At 48.9% G+C, this 27,967-nt stretch overlaps 9 protein-coding genes across 9 annotated transcripts; 5 read left to right on the forward strand and 4 right to left on the reverse strand.

The window, feature by feature from the left end:
• Positions 1-772: 772 nt before the first annotated feature.
• Positions 773-3,264, forward strand: F4817DRAFT_32434 (kinase-like protein). The gene is made up of 7 exons (XM_049301629.1): positions 773-990; positions 1,109-1,231; positions 1,318-1,429; positions 1,494-1,698; positions 1,755-1,910; positions 1,973-2,424; positions 2,474-3,264. The coding sequence occupies exons 1-7, from the start codon at positions 948-950 to the stop codon at positions 2,994-2,996; spliced, it is 1,614 nt and encodes a 537-aa protein (XP_049161010.1). The 5' UTR covers positions 773-947; the 3' UTR covers positions 2,997-3,264.
• Positions 3,265-4,234: 970 nt separating this feature from the next.
• Positions 4,235-6,845, forward strand: F4817DRAFT_357388 (HET-domain-containing protein; the record flags this gene model as incomplete). The annotated part of the gene is made up of 4 exons (XM_049305915.1): positions 4,235-5,248; positions 5,295-6,045; positions 6,117-6,209; positions 6,526-6,845. 4 exons carry the CDS (start codon positions 4,235-4,237, stop codon positions 6,843-6,845), a joined length of 2,178 nt encoding a protein of 725 aa, XP_049161011.1.
• A 1,874-nt stretch (positions 6,846-8,719) lies between these two features.
• On the reverse strand, positions 8,720-10,690 carry F4817DRAFT_313830 (PAP1-domain-containing protein; the record flags this gene model as incomplete). The annotated part of the gene is made up of 4 exons (XM_049300311.1): positions 8,720-8,897; positions 8,989-9,304; positions 9,377-10,121; positions 10,187-10,690. 4 exons carry the CDS (start codon positions 10,688-10,690, stop codon positions 8,720-8,722), a joined length of 1,743 nt encoding a protein of 580 aa, XP_049161012.1.
• Positions 10,691-13,749: 3,059 nt separating this feature from the next.
• F4817DRAFT_313831 (BSD-domain-containing protein) lies at positions 13,750-15,170 on the forward strand (the record flags this gene model as incomplete). The annotated part of the gene is made up of 3 exons (XM_049300312.1): positions 13,750-13,956; positions 14,013-14,730; positions 14,794-15,170. The coding sequence occupies 3 exons, from the start codon at positions 13,750-13,752 to the stop codon at positions 15,168-15,170; spliced, it is 1,302 nt and encodes a 433-aa protein (XP_049161013.1).
• A 122-nt stretch (positions 15,171-15,292) lies between these two features.
• On the reverse strand, positions 15,293-16,197 carry F4817DRAFT_32617 (Pre-rRNA-processing protein TSR2-domain-containing protein). The gene is made up of 2 exons (XM_049301853.1): positions 16,077-16,197; positions 15,293-15,992 (listed from the first exon to the last, which is right to left on the reverse strand). The coding sequence occupies exons 1-2, from the start codon at positions 16,105-16,107 to the stop codon at positions 15,415-15,417; spliced, it is 609 nt and encodes a 202-aa protein (XP_049161014.1). The 5' UTR covers positions 16,108-16,197; the 3' UTR covers positions 15,293-15,414.
• Positions 16,198-16,418: 221 nt separating this feature from the next.
• On the forward strand, positions 16,419-19,794 carry F4817DRAFT_331187 (alpha/beta-hydrolase). Its single transcript, XM_049302483.1, has 3 exons — positions 16,419-16,778; positions 16,886-17,899; positions 17,950-19,794. Exons 1-3 carry the CDS (start codon positions 16,716-16,718, stop codon positions 19,615-19,617), a joined length of 2,745 nt encoding a protein of 914 aa, XP_049161015.1. The 5' UTR covers positions 16,419-16,715; the 3' UTR covers positions 19,618-19,794.
• Positions 19,780-20,704, reverse strand: F4817DRAFT_32651 (mitochondrial ribosomal protein L27-domain-containing protein). Its single transcript, XM_049301896.1, has 2 exons — positions 20,280-20,704; positions 19,780-20,198 (listed from the first exon to the last, which is right to left on the reverse strand). Exons 1-2 carry the CDS (start codon positions 20,466-20,468, stop codon positions 20,076-20,078), a joined length of 312 nt encoding a protein of 103 aa, XP_049161016.1. The 5' UTR covers positions 20,469-20,704; the 3' UTR covers positions 19,780-20,075.
• A 1-nt stretch (position 20,705) lies between these two features.
• Positions 20,706-23,937, forward strand: F4817DRAFT_32655 (small-subunit processome). Its single transcript, XM_049301907.1, has 3 exons — positions 20,706-21,417; positions 21,474-23,558; positions 23,615-23,937. Exons 1-3 carry the CDS (start codon positions 20,959-20,961, stop codon positions 23,795-23,797), a joined length of 2,727 nt encoding a protein of 908 aa, XP_049161017.1. The 5' UTR covers positions 20,706-20,958; the 3' UTR covers positions 23,798-23,937.
• Positions 23,749-26,613, reverse strand: F4817DRAFT_32660 (DUF1604-domain-containing protein). The gene is made up of 2 exons (XM_049301911.1): positions 24,204-26,613; positions 23,749-23,858 (listed from the first exon to the last, which is right to left on the reverse strand). Exon 1 carries the CDS (start codon positions 26,447-26,449, stop codon positions 24,251-24,253), a length of 2,199 nt encoding a protein of 732 aa, XP_049161018.1. The 5' UTR covers positions 26,450-26,613; the 3' UTR covers positions 23,749-23,858; positions 24,204-24,250.
• Positions 26,614-27,967: the final 1,354 nt, after the last annotated feature.

Below are 27,967 nucleotides of genomic sequence, written 5' to 3' on the forward strand. Positions count from 1 at the left end.
GAGCGGCGTCGATCCTGCCATGTTACCTATCAGCAAGTTCTACATAAGGCAAAGTCTAAAGTAAGGTCTAAGATGTCCCCATAAAAATTCAGGTTTCTCATTCTCATCTCATACGCAAAAGTTACAGGCAATAATGACATGTAGTATTACATAGTGTATTGTGCAAGTCCGGTCCCCTAATTACCTGCGCTACTCCTAATTACCTGCGCTACTAGACTTGACTTAGGCTTATTGGTATATTGTACAGGATACTACGACCTGCTGCAATCTCCCTATGCCGCAATACGACACAGTGCCGTACTGGTACTTGTGAGACGCTACCTATCCCGTTCTGCCCGGTGCCGTACCAATTGCCAATCGCCGACGGTACCTAACATACATGGAGTAGGTACCTACATGGAGTACATGCAAAGAAGTACATACCTAAAAGGTTATTGGATTTGAACCAAACCAATTTAGTGCTTTTCTTCTTTGCTCTTAGTTCAATCAATGTTCTCCCTCCTCCCTCCCTATTACAATTATTACATACCTACATAGCATTGAAACCTTTGTTATTGTTCATTGTCAACCACTTTCACTCTACCCCCGGGCCCTAGCGCTGCTTATTATTGCTTCTTCTACTAGACTGGTTGTTTCTCTACTATTACTTACATACCTCCTAAAAACAGCTAATAATAACAATAACTTGCCCGGTTTGGCCAGGCTGAGGATACATTCAGACATTCATAACCTAGTAGGGATCTTAGAGTGGATCTTTCTGACCTCCTGACATCTCGTTCTCCCTATTATTATTTTTATCTCCTTGCGCTTAATAACTGGTTTATCTTTCTTGGTCTTTTCCAATCATTCATTGTTAAATCGTTAAATCGTCATCTGTTCACCGTCTCCCCGCGGCTGAACACGAGTAGAATTACGGAAGCCGGGCGTTGATACCCCCAAGTTTCCCTATGGGCAACAGTCAAGGCAAGCCCGTTGATCTCAACGGCGAAGGTATGTTTTTTTTCTCCAATGTTTAAAAGGGGTCCGGACTCTACCCGTTGTCTCGGGACTACCGTTTGCCGTGTCGATGTCAATAGCTAACCGAGTGCCATCTTCCATTGCTTATTAGTGAACCTAAACCATTTCCGATTATTACGAGTCGTCGGTCGCGGTGCTTTTGGTAAAGTGCGAATAGTCGAACGAAAAGATACCAACCTAGCGTTTGCCCTAAAGTACATTCGTAAAGATGAGGGTGCGTCGACTTCTAAAATACCAATCCTTACATATATCTAAATGATGAGAGAGTCAACGGGTATTGATATTACTTTGCCTCCGTAGTCGTACGATCTGAAAGCGTCCGAAATATTATACGAGAACGACGCATGCTCGAGCATGTGAACCACCCTTTTATCTGTAACTTGCGCTATAGTTTCCAAGATATCGAGTATATGTACGCATCAACTACTACCCTCAATATCAAAACGGCCCATCTAATTCGATTTGCACAATAATAGGTACCTTGTGGTTGACTTGATGAGCGGAGGCGACCTGCGTTTTCACATCTCGAGAAAGGCTTTCACTGAAGAGGCTGTGCGTTTCTGGATAGCGGAATTGGGATGTGCGCTCAGATACATACACGGGCAAGGCATAATACATCGAGATGTGAAGCCAGACAACGTGCTACTAGATGCCGACGGCCATGTTCACTTGACTGATTTTGTGAGTTGCTTTGCCTTTACCCCGCCGTTCGCAACGGCTAACAACTTGTTACCTAGAACGTTGCCTCAGACGTTATACCCGGAAAGCTTCTCACGAGCAAATCGGGAACTCTTGCGTACCTCGCCCCCGAAGTATATGCAGGTAAAGGCTACGACGTAAGGGCCGATTGGTGGTCGCTGGGGGTACTGTTTTACGAATGTATCTACAACAAGGTACGAATAAGCCCATCTTTTCGAGACTTGACGATCAAGTCATGTGCTTACTATGATTATAGCGGCCATTTGAGGGCAATTCGGAATCTACCTTAACGAATGTCATCCTTGCAGCAAGCCCGAAATTCCCCGTCACTCAACCTCCAGTCTCACTACCATGTCTGTACGCCATCGGTTCTGCTCTAAATCCGAACCCCGACAAGAGGCTTGGTCACACCTGGCAAAGCTTCATAAGCGAATCCTTCTTTCAGTGCATTGACTTTGAGGCTTTAGAAAGAAAAGAAATGGAGCCTGTATTTATCCCATCGGCAGACAAGACCAACTTCGATGCTACCTACGACCTCGAAGAATTGTTATTAGAGGAAGCGCCACTGGAGGCCAGGGCGCGGAGGCAAAAACCCAGGGAGAGGTTAAAGGATGACGCCACTGAGAAGGAGATCCGGGAAGAGGAGCTATACCGTACCATCGAGCGGGAATTTCAGCCGTTCGATTACACTGTAGCAGCTTATAAGAAGTGAGTGACTTTTACTACCCAGTTACCCCATTCGCTAACCATGGATCAGAATTACGGCACAGCAAGCGGATGGAACCGGAGATAATAGTCCTGCTCTGAGCCCAGCCAATGAAGAGCCTCGTGCCATCAGTACCGACGAGGCCAAACCAGCTCCAACCAACAATAGAGCTCCGCAGCAATACCAATCTTCACCTGTACAAAATAAACCCCCGTCGGATAAGAGTATTACGACGAGCGGTAGCCGCAGCGCAGCCAAAAGCGCACCTCGGCCCCCAGCGCCGCTTCCATCATATCACCGCACATACAGCAAGAGCGTTTCCCAGTCTTCAGGTCTACAAGTCAAATCCCCCAGCGGCGGCATATCGGTCACGTTGGAGGATACGGGCAGCTGGTCGGATCTAGCGCGTAGGGATGCGACGTTACCGGCCGATGCTAATGTCACGAGTGAGGATAAGTCGTCTGGGGGTGGCGGCGTCTTTGGACTCTTTGGCCGAAAGAAGAGGGGACATAGTCCAAAGCCAAAAGAGAGGGGAGTTTTGGGTAAAGAAGGGGCACGACAGATAATTGGTTGATACCACCTCCGCACTGGATATTATTGGGCGCATCGGCGTCTTCTGGGTATTGGGAATGGGCCACTAGGACTGCTGTGAGCTTATTACAACGCAATCTCCTCCGCTCATCGTAGGGAGAAATCCTTCACGATGATTAACGTGTCGGCTAAGCTAAGTGGCATTTTCGAGTCATTTCGATATCACTGGCGAACCAGATCAGACTCGTCGATTCGGCGGATTACAATATTTCTAGCGGCTCCGAGTTTTGCGGATACTATGTGCCGCGAACGAAAACGAGTAAACAGCCTTGTTGAAGCAAAAGCTGTGTCTCACTCTTTCGGAGCGAGTTGATGCAGGCTGAACCAACCCCTTTCAATACCCGCCCCACGAGCCCCTTTAAGTGAGCTCACCCTGGGCTATATTATAATACGGAACTATCGTCCAGTGGCCATAGTCTCCTTAGGAGTTGATTCGAATTCCAAGCGGTTTTATCCGCAATATTAATCGAAGTCAGCACGACACATGCATTAGGCACTCTCCATTGGAAGACCTCGGAATGGAGGTTTTGCAAGATTCTTGGGCGATATGGTTTATAGCACCCGCCGCTAAGAGTAATCTACGAGGAATACGAGGTGGCAACGTCCATATTTGGGTAGTGGCGAGTGCAGTGCACAAACAACTACAATCAGTGTTCTATAATGGTGAAGAATGGGATATCCAACCCCTACGCTTGATAAGTAGAGAACATGAAATATACATAATTGTAAACGATTTATTTTGATCTATTGCGAGTTACCTTTGATTTATCTCATACTAGTTACGATTGGTGTAACTGTCGGCGCATATATACAAGCAAATAGCAGTTGTGAGTTTAGATTGGTTGGTTAACTTTTCTAAATCTATGAAACTCGAAACCAAGAATAACACAAGCCATCTAACTTGTTAGCTCTCGAATAATATAGACATAATGACCATGCTTCAATCAGAAGAGTTAGAAGAGATGTCAGTAAGCAATACGAAATATTCGTTAGAGAATGTGTTTGACGTGAGTCTTTGCAAGCATTAAGATCGTGGTTGAGCCAATGAAAGACCCGGCTTTCTATGCATGTCCGAGGCGTATAGTCTTAGAATGTGTCGACGCTGAGTTATACGTATAAGTGAGTAAGTCGAGCTCATAGCCTCATTAATACATGTTAAGTCGACATAACTCTACCTATTACACCACTAGATATAAACAAATTTCTGAAGGTCGTATAAGAATGAAGTATGAGTATACACCACTCGACCCAGCGTCGCAAGACATTCGCTTGGTCACCATACTCCCCGGGAAATTCGACGACCCTATCCAGATCAAGATCACTCACGCCCCGCTCATCCCGCCTACCCAAGGTGATAAACCAAAGCGGATGTCGCTGGCCTCCCTACGGGGAACCATTCCTCAGAGCTGGAACGCCCGCGAGACCTTAGAGGGCCGTATTATCTTTCGGAATTACGACGGGGGGTATTCTTCCTGGGACCATCCCGATCCTAATTTCCCGCGCGACAGGTACGAACTTCCCGAAGACGGGAAGCCGAGTGTTAAGTTTGAGGCGTTGTCGTATACTTGGGGTTCACCCAAGGTTAGGGAGAAGGCGGTGGTTCAGGGTGAGGAGGAGGTTAGAGGGTTAAAAGCGTTGAGGACGCAGCGTCTGCCTATTCAGGGGAACCTCCAGGAGGCGATGCGTCACCTTCGGTATGAGGATAAGGGCCGGGTTATGTGGATCGATGCTCTTTGTATTAACCAAGACGACCTTGATGAGCGGAGCGAGCAGGTCAAGCGCATGGGGTTGATATACACGCTCGCTCATAGGGTTATAGCATGGCTAGGCCCCGGCTCCCCAAGCAGCGACCTCGCATTTTCCAAGCTGGCATACCTCGGCCGACAAATCGAGCACACCAAAGACGGCACAATGCTCTCCGCACCCGACTGCACGGAAGATAAATGGTTCTCGAGCAAGAACGCCCTGCCCTGGGACACCGCCACATGGGACGCCATCTCCGGGGCCTGTTCGCGGGACTGGTTCGCGCGTCTCTGGATCGTGCAGGAGATTCATCTCGGCAACACCAACTCCGTCCTAAAATGCGGCCAGAACGAGATCCCATGGTCTTTCTTCCGCAGAGCTATCATCTGCATCCACGCCAAGGACGTCGGCGTGCCCGAGAAGATGCTCTGGCACAAGACGCAGCAGATCAAGTTCCTGTGCGAGCACCTCGCGGACATGGCGTTTACGGATGTGCTTAAAAGTTAAGAACCACCACATGCGTCCGTGCTTAAACGAGCGGGATAAGATTTACGGGCTGCTGAGTCTGGCGCCGCCGGAAATTACGAGGTATATCACCCCGGATTATAAGATGTCGCCGCTCGAGGTGTTTAGGAGCGTCTTTTGGGCGTTTGTGAGGCATGAGAAGCGCGTTTCGCTGCTGCCGTATGCGGGGCGGAGGTACGCTACTACTACTACTACTACTACTACTACTACGACGACGACGACGACGACGCCGGCGGAGTGGCCGACTTGGTTGCCGGACTGGTCGCGTTATCTGCGCGACACGGCGCCTCACCACGTCGGGTTCTGCGCCAGCGGGATCTCGGCCTCGCGCGCGAAGTCCATCGACCCCAGACGTCTCGAGGTCTCGGGCTTATACTTCGCCAGCGTCTCGTGCGTCGGCGCGAAAATCACCACAAAGAATTTCCCAGATTTCCGCAAGGCTTGCCGGGGTATTGGTGTTGATCGCTTAAAGGAGGCTCCGTATCCGTATCCGTATCCGTCCCGCGGGACGTACCGCGACGCGTGGCTGGAGACGCTGACGCTGGCGCTGGGGAGAGTCGAGGATCGGTATTACGGTATTGGGTATTCTAGTCTAGCCGGTCTGGCGGCGATGATAGCTGCGCCGGGGGCAAGCGAGGCGGCGGAGGAGGAGAAGGCGTTGTCGGATGGGTGGAAGATATGGACTGTTGGGAGGATTAATGGGTGTTATCTTTTTAGTATGCAGAATGGGTATGTGGGAGTGATAAATGGGGAGCCGCAGCAGGGTGAGTCTTGGAGAGCACTGGTAGTCGGTTTGATGGTATTAAATGGGGTTGCTGACATAGGGAGTGTTTAGGCGATGAGGTCTTTGTGGTTCTTGGGTGTAATATGCCTATGCTTTTGAGACCGACGGCTGGTAAGGAGTACGAGGTTATTGGCGATTGCTACGGTGAGTATATTTTAAAGATACTTCTACTCCCTTTATCTTCTCGACGTAGGCCCTTCAGATTTTGCTAGGAACGAGCTCAAGTTAAGGTCCTTGAACTATAATTCCTTTCTCTCCCCCCCTTTATAGAAAATTCTTGCTAACTATAGTAACTATAGTACACGGTATTAGTAAGTCATCTTTGAGTTATCCCTCCTACCCCTATTCCCCAGGGCGCGGATAGAAACTCCCTCGTCAGGCTAACTTACATGGCATCTATATGCCAAATTCCAACACCCCATCCTTCCTACTACTCGTAAATATTACTAACCTCCCCCAGTGAACGGCGAAGCCCTCTTCGGCTCGATCCCCCCACCCTGGACAGCGCAGATAGGCACCGACGAAGACAACCGTGTCCGAGTGATGTACTACAACGAGGAAACCGAGGACCTATACAGAGACCACCAGCGGCTACATGAGGTCCCGGTGCCGCTGGGGTGGGAAGAGATCACCGAATGGGAGAGGTCCCGGGCCGACCCCTTGTATTGTAAGAGGTTCTACAATAAGGAGACGGACGAGGTGATTAACTCGGACCCGAGACTCTTTCCGGAAGCGTTTAGGGAGCGTGGGGTTCCTGTTGAGACTATCACGCTTATTTGATACTGTCTTTGGTCTATGTGATGGGGATAACGTGGTGTTCTATATGTAAATTGGATAGGTATAGTCCAGTATCGGTCGTTTTCTCATGGCTGGATGTTTTCAAAAGGTGTTCTACCTTAGTAGTCTATGGTTTCGGATGTTATGACTTTAGAGAGCTATTGTATAAAGTAACTATCGACTTAGTACTAGTTATGTGGAGAGGAGATAGGTTTAAAGCAAACGTTAGCGTGCTATTATGAATAAGTTAAATTTTGATATTGTTAAGCTATAATGGCAATTATATACCTAGTAGTAAATAGACGAATATATTTCTACGAACTCTTCCCCGAAGGCTTTCGTGACTGTGTCTACTTCCCCTGTGATAGATTAATTTATTCCTGTGTAATGCCAAGCTATAGCCTCATCGTATGTCTTGAGTCTGTAACCGCCTGTTATTGTATAATGGACTGCCTAATATAATATATTGTCCTCTACATTCCTAGAAGATCGTATTCTCCTCCTTGCTATCTTTTAGATACTCGATTACCTTACACGACAAGCCTATGCGACATCGGGACGTTAGCGTTTTTTGCCTTCCCCCTTTTCCCGGGCAATCTAATACTAGCTTAGGGAAGGTGGGCGGGATAGGATTGTCATGAGGGGTCAGCTACTATCCTGGAATCTATCCTTGTTCCCTCGTTAGAGCTTTATACTATTTTAATGTTTTTATTTAAAATTGGGGGTTTTTAATGAAAGATCTCCGAGGACTGAGCTTGAGTAAGTTGAGTTAAATGTAAACTTAGGGAAGTAAGATACTAGCCATTATAGACTTATCTCACAAGAAAAGACGGACTGAAGCTAGTCGATGTAGGCTTTAGTAAGGCAATGATATAAATATGTTGATAGCAGGATATTCCGCGGAGGACTTATACACGAGCTACGCCACGGAGCAAAAGAATTAATAATACCTCTTACCAATCTTGCCGCCGAGACCACTATTCACTGTGCCTATCACCGAAAAACAGCGAGCTTAGTAATTATTATAACCCACGGCTCTCCATTGTATGTACTGCTAGTGTTCTATATAAAGAGAGACAGGTAGACATTATCTCGATCTGAAAATATCTTCACGCCAGGTCTCGTGTCTCCAGGGAGATCTGCTTTGACCACCCTTAAATCAACGTAAATGGTATTGGCATGGTCGAGAAAAACAGGTTGGCAGCCACGGCACGGCATACACATCTCCCCCGATACGTCAAAGTCATCGATATCATCGTCATCATTCCCCCCTTGCCTCGTGAGAATACTCCTTACATTCCCTTTACTTATTTGCTACCTAGGTAAAACTCCTAGTACTTAGCCTTGACCACCGCCGTGGTAGGGTCATAGGCTGCCATACTCGTTACCATACATAAACATGTCATGCCGTCGCCGCCACGTATTATCCTCCCGTATCAGCGGACGAGGGGTACGTACGGTCAAAGGAAATAGGAAAATAGGAAAGAAAAACCAAAACCGAAAGGAGAACTGTATTTCAGTGATTTTCCCGCCTTTCTGTCGCAAATGCATGCAACAAACTCCGGTGCCCGATGAATAATGAGATGGCATGAGACTTAGATATTCGGTTGTCCAGATATCTCGAGAGGTGGTGAATGGCTTCGCACTCTCTTTCTCTGTCTTTCTCTTGCCGTAACCCAGGGGTATTTGGTTTACATTGCCCCGCTTTCGCCGTAATCCCCTTCGCGCCGCCTGATGATTAAACTCCTTTCCGCCGTTACCCAATGATCGGTGATGGTGGTGGCACAAGAGTAGGGAGATCTGTTTGCTTTTATGTGAGAACCCCCTAGCCTCCTATGTTCGTAGACACAGGAGAGTTCTAGAAATGGGATGCGGAACTATGCGGTACACTTTCCGGCGTCGGCGCCGAGATATTTGGTCATGACTGCCTTGAAATCATGTTCGTCGACCACGGCGCCAGAGCCGCCACACTTGGCCTTCTTCTGCAGGTCAGAGCATAATCCATCGAGGTCGAGGTCACCCGATTGTACCCTAGGACAGGCTTGCAATTTCTCCCTGTTTTGTGATGTTAGTATATACATATATATTATTATTGATTTATTTATTTGGCGAGATGAAAAGCAGAGAGAGAAGTGGGCTAACGTACCAGATGTTATTACATGTGAGCAGCTTGCCGTTGGGTAGGATAGTGTCCTCCGACTCCTTCCTGGCATCGATCTCGGCAATCAGGTTTTTCTTGTGAGCGTTATTGTTGTTATTAGACGCCGACGGTACATTGTACGGTGTAGTGAAGTCAACGTCGAAGGCATCATTGAAGAAGCTGTCATCAAAAGTAGCACTGGCCAAGATATTGTCCTGCGGCTCCCGGTAGTCGCCGAAGAGCTGCGGGTCAAACTGGCCTCCGTTCTGTTGCGACAGCCAATCTAGGCTTGAGAAATCCATATTGCTTAAGTTGTTGAAATCTACTGGTATGGTTAGCTCACAAGCCCTGAAAATTTAGGTAGTATAAATTCAAATATATTGGTAATACATACGAGACATGGAGTCGCTTGTGAGCGATGGTTGCTCCTCGCCGATTGTAGTCAAGGTATCTACCGGCTTGAATCCCAGCGGTGATTGGGTCAGCGGCTCCGGGGAGGTTCCGCACGAGGAACTGGGTCCCATATTAGAGTTCGCCGTTGACGAACAAGGCGAGCCGGTATTAGCCCCATTTACACTATAATGGCTAGAGTCTAGACTGGTTCTCGATGCGTTGGCACCAAATGTGCTATCGTAGGGAGACCCGGAAGACTTGGACGAGTTGTCTTTAGATGAAGCGTCCGAGTTCTCCCGGCTCTTCGTGGAGTTGGGGATAGCCTGGTCCTTGGACTTGTCCGGTGAGTTGGCCTGGTTATTATGGCTGTTGCTAGATGGTGACGAATAATACAGAGAGTTGGAGCCATTCTTTGGGGGGTTCTGAGGACCAGGGAGAACACCGAACTTGGGAAACTCGAATTGGAAGTTGACGTCATTGAGATTTTGTATGGCAGCTTGACCGAATACTGAGCTTCGTTTGGGGTTAGAGGCGGAATGAGGAGTGGTCAATAGCGTCAGCTTCTTCTTATACTCGCTAAGCTCCATTGTCAACTTCTCGATCTGGGAACGCAGTTGAGAGTTCTCGTTGTTTGTCGCCGCCTCCGCCTTTTCAAGTTCCTCTACCTTCGTCTCGAGGTCTTTCAGGTGCTTCTCCTTGCGCTCCCGGAACGCGCGCTGGGCAGCTCGGTTTTGGGCCTTCCTCTTCTATTATATAAAACGTTAGACATTGCACAATCCTTGGGGCTGCCGGGTAAACGCTTGCGACTTACCGAGCTGGGCTCGTTCGTAAGTGGCTTGCGGCCGGGTTTCTTGGGTATCTTTCCCTCGCTCTCTCTCCGCTTGCCACCTCCATCTTCCATGTCGTCTTCCTCGTCGTCATCCGGATGACTTCTCTTATCGGGACTGTCGTTATCAGGAGAGCTGGCTTTGGAATTCTCCTTTGGCGAGGTGCCTGGGAGATCTCCAATCATCTTTGCCTGGCCATCGTGCGTAAAATCGAAGTCGAAACTAGTATCGGGTCCCAAGTCGTAGTCATAATCCAAATAGGGACTCTCTTGGATACCATTGGAGATACCGTTCTGGGTATCGATGTTTGGGGTACCTTTCTGATTTTGGACGGGTGACTTTGTTGAAGACTCGGGTGAGAGAGACAGCGCATTGTTTGGGCTGTTGCTACCTCCTGACTGATTTGAAGTAAGAGCGCGGAAGAGCAGGTTCTGCTGCTGGGGCGTGAGGATGAAGTTTTGGAGAGCTTGAGAATGAGTTGAAGTCATTGTGGCGGGCTTTTTATTTATTTATATGAATGAATTGAGAGAAATATGAAATATGATCACGATTAGGAACGGCGACGAGGTATGAGACAAGGTAGATATGAATTGAATATGTTGACGTCTCTTCTTAACGGATCAAAGACGTCGATTAGCTCGAGTCGACGCTCCTAACGACGCTGGCTTGGAAGCGAAGCTGGACGTAGGATGGCTTGAAGCGCAATGCAGCAATTGCTGCGCTTAATGATCGACGTAACTCTTCAAAGATCAGATAAGATAAATTTCAAGAGATTAGTAGTTCTGAAGGTCTCGGGTATCCACGACCAGTCTTGCACAATGTTTGTAAGTGATGCTAGATGCCTGAAAGGAAAGGACAAATATTCGCCTCCCAAATGTCTTGAGGCTGAAGATGGAGGGATGGGAAGAGACGAAACAGCCGTCCTTTTTTTTTCGTATATTCTTTCAGAGGGACTTGACGTAGGGACCACCACTTGCTTACGCACACCCCCCTTCTCCTTGGACAAGATGGGAACAGCGTGTCAAGGTGAGAGGCGTGTAATAGGTATGTTAGGTATGTGTATGCAAAGAACAGATGTGTGACAAGCGCAGATTGAGTGTAGGTACGTTTTCCACGATGGAAGAAATTCGAGAGAGGGGGGTAGAAGACAGGCAATTTTCCGATTTGTAAGCGCTATATGGTCCAATATAAGAATATGTCAAAGACTGTCATTGTGGCGGGGAACATTTCCTCGTTCTTTGTACTCGGACTTTAGCGGAGCTTACCTTGTGGCTGATCGCGCCCTTTGCGTACCCTTTATGTTACGTCTACACCATATTTTCGTCTGTTCCTCAGACAGCCGGACATGTCGCTCCTTGCTCCCTGACACTGTCTCCACCTGAGGACGCTTCGAATCTCGAAGCGTTCCTTCGCCTAGGAACTAGCCTGCTAGCCTACAATAGCTTGCATTGTACGTATGTACGATACTACCGATAGGAACAAGGTAGGCCTGGTTTCAAACCTGGTGGAGAATATTTCGATGTGCCATACCTATCATATAGGTATGGGATGTTGGGAACAGCAGGCAAGCAAGCTTTTCGGGTTGGGTCAAGTGAGAGGTGAGAGTTGTATATTGTACGTACATGCTATGTACGTAGGTCGCTACCTGTAAGGTCATCTTGGCGTGAGATTTCTCCAATGAGAAGACGGTACGAAGTACAGTCGTACCGTTTGGGGACATGGGGAGGGGGGGCATGGGGGCTATTGTGGGACAGAAACGGCTCAGCGGCCACGGGCTGTTTGATGGAGCCGAGTCACGTTCCAAGTCGCCTTCTTTACTTCTACATACAGTACGGTAGTGGGCGAGTAGGTACTACTATGGTATGTATGCAGTAATTTAGCCTTTAAAGTACTTGGTGGAGAGGCAAAGTTGATTTAGTTTCGCCATTCTTCACTGTGTGCCTGACACCCACCCATCGGGCGTCGGACTCGGAATCTAATGGATCTCGGTGTCTGGTGGCTGGATGATGACTCGTTTCCAACCTGGTGCCTGGTGATCAGCATAATACCTTCCTAAGACGAAGCACGATATGTAGCAATGTGTAACAATATGTAGCGACATGTAGCCACTCGGCCAGCCCAGGCCCAAAGCAGTGGGCAGATCTGGATAGAGAAGTTCGTAGAACAAAATAAATTGTATGTAGATACCGATCAATGCTGGGATACCCAGGGATGCCATGCATACATACAGTACTTGCCAACGGACGTTAATACCGAGCTGACAGCCTCACAACGCGTGCAAGTACCGCATAATACTGTTATGATACTGTGTAGATGGTAATAACCCGGCCGATCTAGTGTACAGCAAGTTCTCTGCAAATAATTTTCGTTGGGGTAAGAATTCTAGAATGAGTACCGCTATTTCGCAGCATAAGAATATAAGCCCTAAACTGAGTTGCGTTTAGGAGTTCTTGGAAGTGCATGAATTTCGATATTGGGTCTTGTAATGCTTTGTTCTAGAGAGCTTGTGGGGGGGGGGATCGGGGGGTGGACATGTAAGTTGTCCACTATGAATAGACAAAAGCAACAACTCCGATATCGAGCTGACCGCTGTAATAGCACTGGAGACTACTGCATATGAATGACGGAATAATAACTGCTGCTTTAATATAAAAATGATAACCATGTAAGATATACATTACGTAGTTTAAAACCCAAAGCAAATATGCGGATTCTTTTGCGGATTTAAAAGATGTAGGTTGAACTTTCTATTATTTCCACATATAGTGTATACCTATCTGTGTGTACGAAGTATAGAACTACACTAATAGGCAAGGGCCGGTTCGGGATTAAGCCCACGTGATACGAAGTATATGATGATCCTTTCATTTATAGTCTGACTGGCAGGTTGCCCAGATGGCAGGAGAGACGGTAGAAAACTCCAAGCGCGGTAGCGATTTCCAATATCTTGATATTAAAGGTTCTACGTACGAACATTACATCCACACACATGTACATGCAATGTGCCTGCCATCCATTGGCAGTGTAGTACCTAGGTAGGTACATGTATTCAGTTAGTACATGTATTTGAAAGGTAATCGCGGTGAAGACCTACACTATGCCCGCTATTCCCCGCATTTGTTAAAGCTGTATAGGTACCTACATATCCGACGAACACGAGCTAAACCACAAGGGGTAAGCACTTTCAGGTTAGAAAAGTATCTCGTGTGCCAAATGTGCGGGACAGGTACAGAACATTACGATGATTCGCAAAGGGGGGGAAAGACCGCGTAGCCTTTCGATACGTCAATCGGCAGATTGGAAACGGTCAGCCTTGTCACTTGTCACCCAATCCTAGAATACTTAGAAATACCGATACCGACTTCATCATTCGATAGCAACGGCAATACATTTCCTCAGCCATAACAGCCATAACAGCCATAACAGCATCCCTTGTGATTTACGTAGCACCCCTCCATCTCTAATTCTGGAAGAGGGGTCTTACCGGATTACTTGTCTCTTAGTCATTCAGCTTTATAGAATTTTATACCCCTGATACCACGCCACCATGGATTTCGCATACGACCACATAGTCGAAGAAACCCTCCCGAAGGATAGTAAAGAGAATAGCAACGCTAGCAACCAGGCTGCAGAATCTTCCCAACCGAAACCCGAACATACTCTCAATGAAGACCTTCAGGAAGCATACCGTGCGTTCTCCAGCAGCTCTTGGGGCACATGGCTTGGTGGAACAGTCGGTAACGTTATCAAACAGGTATGTCAACTATTGGATTTTATAAGACCTATTGAATAACCTAGTATTTATTCTAGGGCGGGTCTGTATACAGAGAGGCACAGCAAGAGGTCACATCGCTCGGTGTAGATGCTACCCGAAGCTTGGCAAACCTCCGCGCGAGGGCTCTCTCGTTAACCACAACACCCCCCGTTACGGAGAGGGCGCCGCCGTCTGGTGATAAGGAGAAAGATCCGGAGAGAACCCCGACAACAGACAAATCGTCTAGTTCCGACGAGACGGCTAAGGACTCTGAAACGGTCATATCACGACTGAAGGCCGAGGCCGCAAAACGCTTGAAGGATATCCAACGTGCCGAGGACGCTGCCGACGAGGCGCTCTTAAAGTTTGGTGGAAACATCCGAGACTTCTTCCGTGAAGCTATTATTGTAAAGCCTGCTTCAGAATCAGACGACTCCAAGGGAACTCCCCGCCGGTTCGAGAGTAAGGATGAGTCCGGAAAGCGAGTAATTCACACTTCGAGATACGATGCACAACTTCATGTCCTACACACGACCGAGAAGAGTTTTACAGAAGATCCCACCGGTGCCGAATATGCTGCGTGGTCCAAGACCTTCGATGTAGAAAGCAAGACGGAGGTTATCAGCGCTGCCCTGGCTAAGTATCCGGATTTACGAGCGAACATGGAAAAGCTTGTTCCCGACAAGGTTCCCTACGCCGACTTCTGGAGGCGATACTGTTTCCTCCGACATAGTATCGAGACAGCTGAAGCACGTCGCCGAGATCTATTGAAGGGTTCGTTACGATTTGTCTTTTTTTCTACAATGATTCGAATCTAGCTAACATACTGGCATTTAGCCGCCTCCGCCGAAGAAGAGATTGGATGGGGTGAGGAATCCGATGAGGAGGAATCGGAAGAAGAGTCTGATGAAGAGTCCGACGACGATACAGCGCCAGTTAAGCCAGCGCAAAAGCCGACGGAAAAGCGCGCGCGGCCGGCTTCTACCGAGTCCTCTACAACAATTCACCCGCCGGCGGTTACCACTTTGGACAAGAACCGTTTGAAGCCATCCGAACCTCGTAAGTCCAACGATGAGAAATCTCAACCTGACAGCGATACGAGCTACGATGTTGTAGGCGCGGCGTCCGGAAATCCAAGCCAGGCCCCGAACAGTCCCAAGGAGGCCCGGAAAGCGGATAATAGCGATGACAGCGATGATGATGAATGGGAGTAACGCTGCTGCTTGATCCTTGGCATATTGCCTCTCCTCCTGTTGGTATGGGCTGTTCGGATTTGGTGCTCTCATAGGCGTTGCTGGTTTTTATTGGATTGACTCCGAACGCATGATATATTTGTCCGCCTCGCCTGCTCTGTTTATATCATTTCAAGCATACTTCCTCTCGAACTTGCTGTGCCATTACCTGCAACTCTACTCACCTAGAGTCTGCAGTTCAAAATTTGACATGGCATGATTGTGCTCAGCGCTTCTTTCGTGTAACTTTTGTAAAGCCGTCCTCGTCTACCTCTGGAGGCGTCTTCTCCTTAGGCGCTGCAACTAGAGCAGGCGCTTCATCCATTTCAACATCGTCATCGTCATCATCCTCGTCGTCCTCGCTCTCCCAGTCGGTCTCCTGATCTTCGGCATCCACCTCCTGAACCTTGACTGTTTTGCCCTTCGTAGCCAGCCATCTGCGCCTTAATTCCTCGATGAATTCGAAATCTCCGGCGGCGCATTGAGTGCGGACCTTGACGATGCGCTCGGCCACCTCAACCTCGGAGTCATCGTCGACATTCGTCTCGAACTCGTCCCACATTACCTGCAGCAGGGTGGCTTCAACATCCTCAGCGTCAGGCTCAGCGGGGGGTTTCTGACTAGGCTTGCGCGGCTTGGCGAGGTCGACGAAGCTGGGGAACATGTCGACGATCGCACCGGCGAACCAGTCGCGCTTGTCCTCGGAGTCGGAACCGCCTAGTCCGTTTTGCACCGCGACTGTTAGGGAGAGCCATAGGTGTAGCGAGATAGCTACACCCTGCTCAAACTGGAGCTGTTGGGTTTCTACAAATTTTGGTCCGGTTAGTATTTAGCGTAATAATATGGAAGAAGGTACAAATTAGATAATTCAGGGAATATATAACATACCCGGCGACGGTCCTGCTTCTGTCGACGCCATCTTGTAGGAACTTTTATGGCGGTGATATGCTTTTCGTTGAACCCTGAGCGTCGCATTTACATACGATGGAGGGGCATTCGCAACTTTAGCCCGTTCTTGATAATAATTTCTTCAATTTTTTTTTTAAATCGGTTCTACCGAGCTTGACCCGCATTTGTGTTACGCAAAGCAGAGATTCGATATTAGATCTACGCTAACCTTTTTTATCAAGCGCATTCCCGTTTCATGGCAGATTCTCCTTTTAGAGTAGCAGCTAACCTTGCTGAGGAACGGAATGTGCACTATCGTCTGAAACAAGCTGACAAGCAGCGCAATGACATCACCAAAAATGACCGGCCTGTAAAATTAAGATGCGAATTCGGGCAACTGCCAAGTAAACCAATGGTTAATCCAGGAGGTAGCTATCCACTTAGAAATAGACGTCGAGTTACATGAACATAACTTAATCTCTTTGTTACCCGCGTATATTCCGTAACCCACCCCTAATCTCACCATTGCTTTGGTCGCCCAATGCCTTGCTTCAACCACACGAGTCATCACAGCTTGTAGAAAGCTGCTTCTTTGCAAGCTACACCTGTAATCCAAGCTAAGCTCGTAGACACACGACCATGAATACGGCTACCGTATCTATGGCGGTTACGCCAACCGTCCTGTCGACCTTTCTGTCTCACGTAGGTGCCCAATGGAATACCTTCCTGTCCCATCTTCCCTTGTTCGAAGTTGCCTAACTATTGTATTCATAAGGAGAGTTCATGCTAAGATAGTGATAATGTTGTAGTACCTTAATCGCAAACCGTTACGCGAACGGCCAACTGCCCATCTTTCGTATGACGAGGGACTACACCTCATACGGTCTTTCCTTTCGTTCGCGTCGCATCACACGGTCGAAGACATCCAAGCCTTCACTTCGCAATGGGTGCCACACCCGCAATGGGTTAAAGTCGATCAAGTAGAGATCCCGGAGTCCAAGCTTGTAGAAGCTGCGGGCGCTTTGCAGGAGCAGTTAGGACCGGATGGTATCAAGAAGGTCGGCGGCCGGAATTGGTGGCAATGGCGGAAGCCTGGCAGTCCCCTCAAGGCGGAATGGATCGAGATGAAGGCTGATTATCATGAGCGCAAGAAGACTGGCGACCCAGGCAAGAGAGTCATGCTCTATGTTCATGGAGGTGCTTATTTCTTCGGAAGTGTTGATGAGCATCGGTACCAGATGCAGCGACATGCGCGGAAACTGAAAGCTAGGGTCTTCGCGCCTGAATATCGATTATCTCCCCAGTTTCCCTTTCCATGTGGCCTCCAGGATTGCTTAGCAGCGTATTTATACCTGCTTACGACTCAGGACCCAACTACAATTATTCTTGCCGGAGACTCAGCTGGCGGCGGGATGGTCTTAAGCATGCTGATTACTATGAGGGACAGAGACATCCCTTTGCCTGCTGGTGCTATTCTTATTAGTCCTTGGGTGGACTTGACACACTCCTTTCCTAGTGTTTCTCAGGATTGCCCTCTAGATTATATTCCCCAATGTGGCTTTCATCATAAGCCATCCAAGGCGTGGCCTCCTCTGAATGCGGACGAGTACGCGGAATTGGTTGAAGAGGTAAATAAGAACAATAAGACGGGCCAAGCCAAACTGAAACCCGCTTCGGTGGAAATGAAGCCTCTCCCTCAAGACCTCGCGCAGCTTAATGCGATGGCAACAGACAGTGACTCTCCGGGCGCTACTCTTGCCGAAACCTCATATATATCGATTAATCTCGATGGCAAAGAAGTTAAGCTCAAAGATCAGCTTCAGGTATGTAATACAAAGCAAGGATCAGCAAATATATACTGACATTCTCCTAGATGTATACAACCAACGAGCTCCTATCGCATCCTTTGGTTAGCCCTGTTATGCAGCCTACCCTTGGTGGACTACCACCTCTACTTATCATGACGGGTGGTGGGGAAATCCTTCGAGATGAACAGATATATCTAGCACATAAATGTGCCAATCCATCCCAGTACCTACCTCCAGAGTCTTCGATGCACGAGTCAGCATACGAACAATTGAAGCGTTTTAAACCAACCGATGTTCAGCTTCAAGTTTGGGATGATCTGTGCCATGTCGCACCAACTCTGAGTTTCACTAGGCCGGCAAAATTCATGTACCGCTCGATAGCCCAGTTTGGTGCTTGGGCTTTGGCGAGAGCCCAGAAGACAGGAATTGAGATCCTAGATGATGATGATATCTCTGTCATATCGAACTCCAGTGTGAGTTCAGATAATGAAGTTACGGATACAGTTACGGATACAGTTACTAAGGAGAAAAGTAAAACGGAAAGTGATGCTGAAGTTGAGGTAGGGAAAGCTGGTGACCCCTTGCCACCATTCAAAAATCATATGATCCGCCAGCGTGTCAGCCGCCATGGAGTTGTTAGGCACCTGGAGCCTGCCTCCGAGCTGGTTGGTTGCACTATGGACCGGAACAGCATAGGCGTTGTCAAGGAGACCCCAGTACGAAGGTGGCTTGAAACGCGAGCTCAGTGGAATAAACGCTATGGTAGCATCCGTACAAAGATACACAAGAAGCGTCTTAAGGAGATGGCCGCAGGTTACGTGGGGTTTGACGGAGAGACACCACCTCCAGCCGCTCTTGCTAGCAGGCGTAGGGGAGCCGAGGACCTCGCAGAAAAGAAGAAGACGAAGAGTATAGGTCTTGCTCTATGGTCGCTCTGGGGATCTAAACACGACGAAGCTACAGTAACCAGAGAAGATGAAGCAGATAGAGCCCCAGAAGTCAAAGATGCTACTACCGAAGAAGGAGAGGGAGCCCGCTCACCAGATGATCTTCAAAGGCAAGGGAAGGAAGTAGCCAAGCGAGAACTTGGGCATAACCGAAGCCGATCAAGGACGAAAATAGTCAGGGACGAACAGCAGATCGCCGATGATGACGTTAACGAAAGTACCTCCATCGATATGCTTATGGCTCAGCGTGAAGAGAAATCAAGACAAGCCGAGTCACTGCCGTCTCCTAGAGGCAGTCTTCTCACGCCAGATTACTTTTCGCATGAGACAGGTGTCGCGGGCAAGCGACCTACTGTGGGCGGCATCGCTGTACCTTTCAGCCTCAATAAGGAGGCCGAGACGGCCAGCATGATCACATTGACTTCAGCCTTCGACCAACCAGATCGAGTTGCGAGTCCTAGGCCATTGAGTCTAGAGCTTGATGCCATGGCAACGACCAGTGCCGCAGTTGTCGCTGCCGTCACCGAAAAGGCGAGGGATGAAGTAGTTGACCCTGACTTGCTAAAGCAACAAGGAGCTGGTTCTCGTGAAATTGTCGTCCCTATAACCGCCGACATGGCGGACGGTCCTAGGACCCCTATGGCTGCTTACCCTACGCCAGGTAGCGAGGCCATCAGTACGCCAGCAACGCCGCTGATCACTGTGGGCGGGGTCGGTACAAGCCTACAAAGGCCACCACTGGAGACATTCGTTACCGCGCAGGAGGATCTACCTACCACGAAATGATCCTTTTATATTTGAGGTGTTGGTGAGAAGGAAAACAACAATATACCCGGTACACTATCTCATTTGTCCGGTCTTGGATAGTGCGTCGTGCCATTTTATTCTTATTTTTATATACCCTCGTTAGTAATAATCTAGTTAGTAATAGTATTCGAAATTGAATTTGAACTTGAACTTTGAACTTGAAGTAATGGTGGTATGTGCTTTATAGATATGTGGGTGTGGGTGATTTATATGGTACAGATTTTACATTTAACTTCGACCTGATATCATCATGACTTTCGTACTGTATAAGTCGAAGAGCATAAAGTCTCGTCAGCCATCACCATATCTATATCCATAATTATGGCGATTTGGGGTTCGCTCAGTCTTAGCCGTAAGTCTAGGCCCTCCTAGTCAGCCTGTAGCAGTAACCGGTTTATTTTATTTTAGAGTTTTGTTTCTTTGAAGCGATAGACCCCTCAATCCAACCCGTTCTCCGCCTTCCACCTCTCGAGATACAGCTCCGGGCTCTTAGGACCCATGCTGTAGCCTTCGTACCGACCTCTCGTCGGACGGATCCTGCTCGTGACGAACGGCGTTAACTATTATAGTACGTTAGTCTTTATTCTTGGCTACCCTCTGCTCTGCGGTGGTGATAATTAACAATATATATATGAGCATACCTTGAAAGCCTCAAGCCCCGCGGGCACGACGTACGTCCGCACTTTTTCCCAGTCGATAACGTATCCTCCGAACTTGGTGTGCTGACCCATGCTGCCTGATCGCGTGCCCTTGTAGAAGCCCTTCTTGATGTCTTTGGTTGTTAGAGGGAGCTTGCGGTAGCGCTTTAGGAGCGCTTGGGTGGGCTGCATCGTGGCTGGTTGTCTCTTTGATGGGATATAGAGAAAACAATAACCGGATAAGTTTTATATATTCGTGGCAATGCGCCCAATTGATCGGTGTGGGCGTGGGTATAAGTGTCGCACGGGTTGGAAGTTGTTTTGTGAAGTTCGCGATCTTGAAAATCGTCGAAGTGGATGGGTCGCATAGGTAGGTACTTAGGTACTTACTAGGCTCAAGTTTGTTGGTTGCAGTTTAAACTGAACCCTGCAAGTTAGAAAGTTGGAGCTCCCCCCACTATCGCGGCAGAAAAAAAGTCTAGACACCGCTTTCGTTTTGTAAGAATTCGCATTATCGATTAACTAGAACTAATAACCTTGAAAGTTAATTCTAGGGACTGAGCATAGCTTCGTATACACTCAATTTTCGAGAGGGAAATTCTAGTATAGCGCGCGATATACTACAGCTTATAGACACCTTTAAAAAATCTATGAAATCTTAGGCAAATTCGCACTTTTCAACATGCCAGGCCGGCAAGCCCACGGACGACCCGTCGGCGGCGGCGCGACGACCAACGGCAAAAGTAAGAAGAGGTCGAAGTCGAAAGCTTCTAAGAAGGCCCTGAACGCTTTCGCCATCGCATCCGAGGAATATGCCGACCGCCAGAAGCGCACGCCCCGCAACCGCGAACTTGATGTGCCATTAAGTGGTGGTGGCGGCAGCAAGCATGCTAGAGACGACGATGATGACGACGATGAGGATGAAGATGAAGATGAGGGGCCGCCTAGGAAGATGCGCCGTGGCGCTGAACGTGATGAAAATGTCGAGTATGGGAGTGACAGCAGCGGGAACGAGTGGCGAGTTGGCGTCGATGAAGATGACGACTCGGAGATAGAAAGTGACGATGCTTTTGGGGAGAGCGACCAAGAGCGCTTCGAGGACTACACTTTCCGTGGGAGTAAAAAGAAGCAGAAGAAAAAGGTAATGAGTGATAGATTGGGTCCCTCTTCTATGGCTATAACTAATGCAACTTGTAGGATGATGATGAGGATGACGACGACAGCGACGAGGACATTGGCGATGCTGACGGTGCTTCTCTCGGATCTGATGCCATCGATCTTGCTGCAGCTCTAGATATGTCCATGTCAGAGGATGATGGGGAGCCTGGAGCTGACGACGAGTCTGGTTCTGACGAAGAGGAATCCGACGAAGACGATGCGGCATCCGGCAACGAGTCTTCCGACATTGAAGACGACGAGGATGATGACGTATCAGACTCTGGAATCAATGCATGGGTTTCCAAGTTCTCCGGGGTGAAAGATACAGACGATCAGGATGTCGTGCCAACTAAGAAGCCAAAGATTGGGTTGAAAGATTTAGGCTTATTAGGAATCAAAGATCCCCAGTTAAAGAAGTCCCTTAAGCTTATGACCAAAGAGGAGAAATCGAGCAAGCCGCAGAAATTAGAGGTGCCCCTCGCAAGACGCCAGCAGGCAAAGCTGGATCGCACTGTCGCATACGAGAAGACGAATGAATCTTTGGACCGTTGGACCGAAACCGTGAAGCACAACAGAAGAGCGGACCATCTGGTCTTTCCGCTCCCCCAGACGGAGACCGGTCTCGCCAGGCATAACAACAGCGAAATCCAGCCCCTAAATCGTAAAGCGCCGGGAACAGAGTTAGAAAAGACCATCCTCGCAATTATGGAAGAAAGTGGACTTGGACCAAGTACCAAGAAAGAGGACAAGAAGATGGAAGATCTAGAATCCGCAGATGCCGAAGGCTTGTCAGGAAACAACCTCAAGGCCCTATGGCAGGAGAAGCGTCGCGAGAGGGAGCTCAAGTCCCGAGAGGATGCAAGATCAAAGCGTATTAAGAAGATCAAGAGCAAGGCCTACCATCGTGTACACCGAAAACAAAGGGAAAGAGACGAAATGAAGGAGCATGAAGCCATGGTTGCCGCTGGGGAGGTCGATTCGGAAGATGAGCGTGAGGCTCAGGACCGTCAGCGAGCTATGGAGAGAATGGGCGCCCGACATCGAGAAAGCAAGTGGGCTAAAACGTCCAACAAGAATGGGCGTGCCGCATGGGATGATGACGTTCGAGTGGGTATAGCCGATATGGCCCGACGAGACGAGGAGTTGCGCCGCCGTATCGAGGGGAAACCAGCAAAGACAAACGGCGACTCAGATGAGGACTCAGATTACTCGGGCGGCTCGGACGATGTTGATGAGCGGAAGAGACTACTCCAGCAGCTTGATAACGTTTCCGACGATGACGATGCGCCAAAGTCGAAACTAATGAATATGGAATTCATGAAGAAAGCAGAAGCAGCTAAGAGGAAGGCCAATGATGAACTAATAGCCGAAATACGGCGGGACCTAGCCTCAGATGACGAGGCCGCTGCAGACTCGGACGACGAAGGCGCGGATATTGGTCGACGAAAGTTTGGCCAACCGTCAGGAAGCAAGTTGGAGAAGTCTAGCGAGAAGCTCATCAAAGCTAGCAAGAAGGACAAGGCAGAGGCTACAGACCTTCAAGCAGCCAGGGACAACATCGCAGCCACAAAGTCCGGTAGGTCAAAGGGCCTCTCAGCCCCAGTGTCACAAGATGCAGACCCAAGTTCCATAGCGGGTGCTTGGAGTCAGCCTACAGTAGCCGGTCCGGCAAGGAAACAAAAAGGCAAGAAGACAGGGTCCAGCGCAGAAGTGCTAGAGCTAGGTATCGACTCGGTGGCTGTTGCAGTCTCTGCAGCACCGGCCAAGAAACCCAAGCCAAGCAAGAAACAAGTGATTGCCAACGGCGACGACTCTTCAGATGACGAGACAAGCCACCTGCCTATCCAGTTCCGCGAGCAAGACCTCATCGAGAAAGCCTTCGGCGGCCTAGACGTAGTCGCCGAGTTCGAGCAAGAAAAAGCAGCAATCGAAGAGGAAGACGACGACAAGATCATCGACAACACACTTCCTGGTTGGGGCAGCTGGGTCGGCAGCGGCGTCAGCAACCGCGAGAAGAAGCGGCACCAGGGGCGGTTCCTGACCAAGCAGGAGGGCGTCAAGAAGAAGGACCGCAAGGACGTGGGGATGCAGAACGTTATTGTTAACGAGAAGAGGATCAAGAAGGTATGTAATATCACTTATTTTGGGATGAGATGAAAGCTAATTGTTGATAACTACAGAACGACAAGTTTATGGCCTCGCAGCTGCCGCACCCTTACGAGTCTAGGTTGCAGTATGAGCGCGCGCTGAGGCTTCCCGTGGGCCCCGAGTGGATGACCAAGGAGACGTTCCAGGAGGCGACGAAGCCGAGGATCTTGATGAAGCAGGGTATTATTGCGCCTATTATGAAGCCTACGCATTAAGTAGGACGGCTGTGGTGTGTGGCAGCGTTTGTCTGGCTTGGGCTGGGGGTTGGTGCTATATCTATATGGCATTGTTAGGAATGGGGTATCATGACGGTGGGTTTAAAAATAGAAATGTAGGGCTTGTTAGCCTCTATGGATATATGCCATTGATTTATTCATGAATCTGTAATGGGAGCCCTATACAACCCATGAAGCAGAGCTGTAACGATGCCATGAAAAGGGAGTGAAGATACTTGGAAGGCCATTTTTATCATCTAGTCTTAAGGTACGCATTGTAATGATACACATTATCAAGCATCCTCAAAGCTTCGTGGTAAATATTCTCCGTGTGCTTTCCTATCGTATAGACTCGTTCTCGGCGGGGTATAACTATGCAACTACCAACTATTTCCATCATACATACCTGTCTATCTCATGCCCAGTACTAGTCTTTTAGGTAGGCAGTCTAGTCTAGTCCTCTTCGTCACTGCTATCCCCAAATATAGCCTTTAGCACATCGTCCTGCGCTCGCTTGCCCTCTACCGCCTCGTTGACTTCGGCGTTTACCACCGCTTCTTCTATCTTCGGTGGCGGTGCTTCAATCGCCTTCGGCACTGGTATCGCTATGTCTGCATTGCTACTAGCCTGTGTCTGCGCCGACTGCAATAGCTCATCTAGCGTCATCGCGCCAGTCGTAAACATAGGCACACCCGCACCCGCGCCATATGAGCTCTTCGGCGCTGGCCCCCTATCTGACTCCGGCTGCTGGTCTGGCTGCACGTGCGCAGGGGGCTTCACATTAAACCTCTTGCACAGCAATCTCGTCGGGTAAAAGTCGCCTACGGACCTCGTCATAGAACCATACATACCCAGGCTTGCAGCTTGTTCCGCGGGGTCGACCGGTTTCTGCGGCGGAACGGACAACAGATCCCGATCTGAGGGGACGGCGCCGGAGGAGCCGGTAGCTAGTTTTGAGGTAGATGAAGAGGTAGTAAACCGCGAGGCCATGGCACCGGTCATAGGCTTGAAAATCAGCGCGCAGCTGCGGAATTCGTGCAGCTCGCGTAGCCAGTCTTCCACGCTAACACTGGGGAGTCGGGAGGGTGGGTTTGCGTTGAATCCAGCGGCCCATTCGAGATACGCCCTATACCGCGCGCGCTTCGCCTCATCATCTGCATACGGCGCGGCGCCACCGCCTGCGCCGCGAGCTATCGCAGCCGCAGCAGTCATCTTATCGAGCTCGGGGATCTGGCGCAAGAGCTCCTGCTTCTTTTCCTCCTCGCTCAAAGCGTATCCCTCGGGGATCTCGCCCAGGCCGGGAGGAAGATTAGTCTTTCCGGTTGCGGTGGCGAGGCGGTCGCGCGCGGACGAGGAAAGGAAGTCGAAGACGGATTTGCCGGGGAGTTGGGTCTCGCCTAGGAGCGCGGCGCGCGATTTAGGGTCTAGTTTGGATGCTTTGGCTGCGTCGGCGGTGGATACGTAGCCTGCTGCTGATGTGTCGGATTCGCGCTGCTTGCTGGGTTTCCAGCCTGGTGGTATTTCAGGAGGCGGGTACTTGTTGACTTCGGTGTTGATGGTAGATGATAGGTCGTCCGTCTCGATGCCAAAGACGAAGCCGTCAAGGGGTAGGCGGCCGTCGTGGCATTTTCGTAGGTTCTTGCCTGCTTGTGCAAGGGCGGTTTTTCGGGATATGAAAACGGGTGCGGAGCGCAATGCCGGGTTAGCTGATGTTGTTATGTTCGCTGCTTTTTTCTTCTTTTTATCCCCTCCTATAACTCTATTATATGATATTCGCGGTCCGATCTCGTATGGATCTTCGTCGTCGGATCCCGTGTCGTTTAAGACGCCAATACCGATCCCACCTTTTCCAAATTTACCCGGCTTCTTTTTCTTAAGCGCGCCTGGACGTATTAAGGGCCCGTTGTGAGAGTCTTCGTCGGAGCTCGAGCCGGCTTCTACTCTTGTGTCTGACTTCATCGGTGTCAATCTAGCCTCTCCCTCGTAGCCCAATCCTTTGCGGTCTAGCTTCCTCGTGAAAGAAATCAAAGCCACGTCATCCGGCGCAAAGAGATAGGTCTCTCCTCCTTCCTGAGTAGAACTGCCAGGTTTACTACTAATATCGAGTCGAGCTTTTCGACGGACCTTGGGACCGATTCCTTGGCCATCCTTCCAACCCATCCTTCGTAGAAGCTTAACACCCATCGTGTCCCCTTGAACCCGGAATAAATCGGCAAGCCCACCGCCTCGTCGCATCAAGCCATCCTCATCCGTAGCTCCTAGGCCGGCAAACCCCTGTGCTGTCTGTAATTTTTGCGCCTCTTCCGCATCAGCTAGATCCTCCTCATCCATGAAGTCCTCGGGCCGCTGCTGCTTAGGGGCCGTGTCATCCTTGCGGCGATTCGTGCGCGAGGAGACAAAGGTCGAGGGCGTCCATCCTTCCTTTGACCCAACGGTGTTGAAGTACCCAGCGCTCCAGCCGCCCGTGAAGGCGCCGTGGAGACGCTTTCGACCGCGCTCATCCCGCACTTCCTGCTTCCATACCGGGACGTAAGAACCGTCGTCGCGGACTTCGGGATCGAGGGGTGGCAGGGGAGTGCCGAAGAGGACGTAGGACGATTGCTGAGCTTGGAGGTCGGCTTCGAAGGTGGCGCGGGATCGCTTGAATGACATGAGGCTAATTAGCTGCAAGGGAGAGTAGAAGGCATTCGCGCAGTTCGTGGCTTGTTGCTAATTGAGTAAAGCGGGCAATCAAGAAGTATAGAAGGTGGAGAATGAAGTTATCAAATCGATGTCTAAGTGTAAGAAGAGTAAGAAGAGGTATTCTACACAGGTACGTACCTCACGAACATGTTAGTTGAAGTACATGCGCGTTTGTAGATCTATTAAAGTCCCTTATCGATAAATAATTGTCGATAAGAGATACCTATATATTGGTTATCAGTCTAAGCTATCAGACTAGAGGTATTCGTCTTTCTTCAACTTAACCCCTTTAAAGCATCACAATGTTATAATCTCATGTTTTCATCCGTATATAATAACTCATTCCTCGTCAATTGGAATCCCCTTCTTCCCTACTTCGAGAGTTTAGGTATATGATAGGTAAACTTGGAAAAAGTGGAATGGGATCACAAGTTCCTAAAAAGGGTGAACTCGGTGGATGCTTTTATGAAGTGCCAAATTATAACAAACTATTAACCCGCAAGTCAAGCTAAAGAACGGGTATCTAGACAATACCGGGTAGACGACCGATAGCTTCGGCAGTAATTTAAACGAGGATTGTAGCCGCTCCACATAGCAACACATAGTCTCTCATGTCAAATTATCAATGAGTTCGTACCACTATGTACTATCGATCTGGAATCACAGTGCAGGATAAATCTTACGCCTACGAGATATTTCTCAGGAAACGGCTAATAGAATATGCAAACGTGCAAACGTGATGAGAAACGCATGTCAGATCTCATATCGGGCCATCCCTGTACGCGCCGCTGCAGCTTACTCTGTAGTACAAGATCATAGCGGTATGTAGCTATCCTGGTCAGCTTCCATATTCGATCTTGAGTACCGCTCTAAGATCATCCTAGCTCATCATCAGACGGGGAGATAATGTAAGGAGCCATACCGAGTATATATTAATAGAAGATACTATCCTTTCCCTCCCGACTCTTGAAAAGAATCATATATTCCAGCCACTAATCGTCTATGAATACATTATCCGTATAATAATAGCTATCTATCATGACCGGAAACTCCCGTGCTTAATATAAACTTAGGCGGGGAGGTCCAAGGAATGGAAAGGAGTTATGTTTAACTTGCTTGGCCGAGCCCAGCTTGATAATATCGTAAATTAGTAACTCACATTGAATACATAATACATATCACGTGTAAGAGGCTGTTGATAGGACTCTCAGTCTCGTTCCTGATCCTTATTTTTGCACTATAGCCACCTAGTAACCTAATGCACTTAGTTACTATTTAGAGAGATATGTCAAACTTAGACTCATTGTCTTCTACCGATAGCTCGTGTTAAAAGATTCCCGAGAGGAATTGTTGCGGCTTCGAATGAATTATATAATCTCAAGTCGAGATAGTTATCCTCAAGTTTATCATCTAATTTGAGAGATATTAAGTTGAAGTGAGCGCTTATACAACGTTCAGCAACAGCTTCCTAAGCTTGTACGGAAATAA

Source organism: Daldinia loculata (assembly GCF_022478755.1).
Source record: "Daldinia loculata strain CBS 113971 unplaced genomic scaffold F4817scaffold_12, whole genome shotgun sequence".
NCBI lineage: Eukaryota > Fungi > Ascomycota > Sordariomycetes > Xylariales > Hypoxylaceae > Daldinia > Daldinia loculata.

Bases quoted from the DNA above. Each gene is read 5' to 3' on its own strand.
- F4817DRAFT_32660 (XM_049301911.1), bottom strand. From the start codon at position 26,449: ATGTCATTCAAGCGATCCCGCGCCACCTTCGAAGCCGACCTCCAAGCT.
- F4817DRAFT_331187 (XM_049302483.1), top strand. From the start codon at position 16,716: ATGAATACGGCTACCGTATCTATGGCGGTTACGCCAACCGTCCTGTCG. The intron at 16,779-16,885 runs GTAGGTGCCCAA...ATAATGTTGTAG, and splicing joins TGTCGACCTTTCTGTCTCAC to TACCTTAATCGCAAACCGTT. The intron at 17,900-17,949 runs GTATGTAATACA...ACATTCTCCTAG, and splicing joins AGCTCAAAGATCAGCTTCAG to ATGTATACAACCAACGAGCT.
- F4817DRAFT_32655 (XM_049301907.1), top strand. From the start codon at position 20,959: ATGCCAGGCCGGCAAGCCCACGGACGACCCGTCGGCGGCGGCGCGACG. The intron at 21,418-21,473 runs GTAATGAGTGAT...TGCAACTTGTAG, and splicing joins AAAAGAAGCAGAAGAAAAAG to GATGATGATGAGGATGACGA. The intron at 23,559-23,614 runs GTATGTAATATC...TGATAACTACAG, and splicing joins ACGAGAAGAGGATCAAGAAG to AACGACAAGTTTATGGCCTC.
- F4817DRAFT_32651 (XM_049301896.1), bottom strand. From the start codon at position 20,468: ATGCAGCCCACCCAAGCGCTCCTAAAGCGCTACCGCAAGCTCCCTCTA. The intron at 20,199-20,279 runs GTATGCTCATAT...GTACTATAATAG, and splicing joins CGGGGCTTGAGGCTTTCAAG to TTAACGCCGTTCGTCACGAG.
- F4817DRAFT_32434 (XM_049301629.1), top strand. From the start codon at position 948: ATGGGCAACAGTCAAGGCAAGCCCGTTGATCTCAACGGCGAAG. The intron at 1,699-1,754 runs GTGAGTTGCTTT...CTTGTTACCTAG, and splicing joins ATGTTCACTTGACTGATTTT to AACGTTGCCTCAGACGTTAT. The intron at 2,425-2,473 runs GTGAGTGACTTT...ACCATGGATCAG, and splicing joins ACTGTAGCAGCTTATAAGAA to AATTACGGCACAGCAAGCGG.
- F4817DRAFT_32617 (XM_049301853.1), bottom strand. From the start codon at position 16,107: ATGGCGTCGACAGAAGCAGGACCGTCGCCGG. The intron at 15,993-16,076 runs GTATGTTATATA...CAAAATTTGTAG, and splicing joins AGAAGCAGGACCGTCGCCGG to AAACCCAACAGCTCCAGTTT.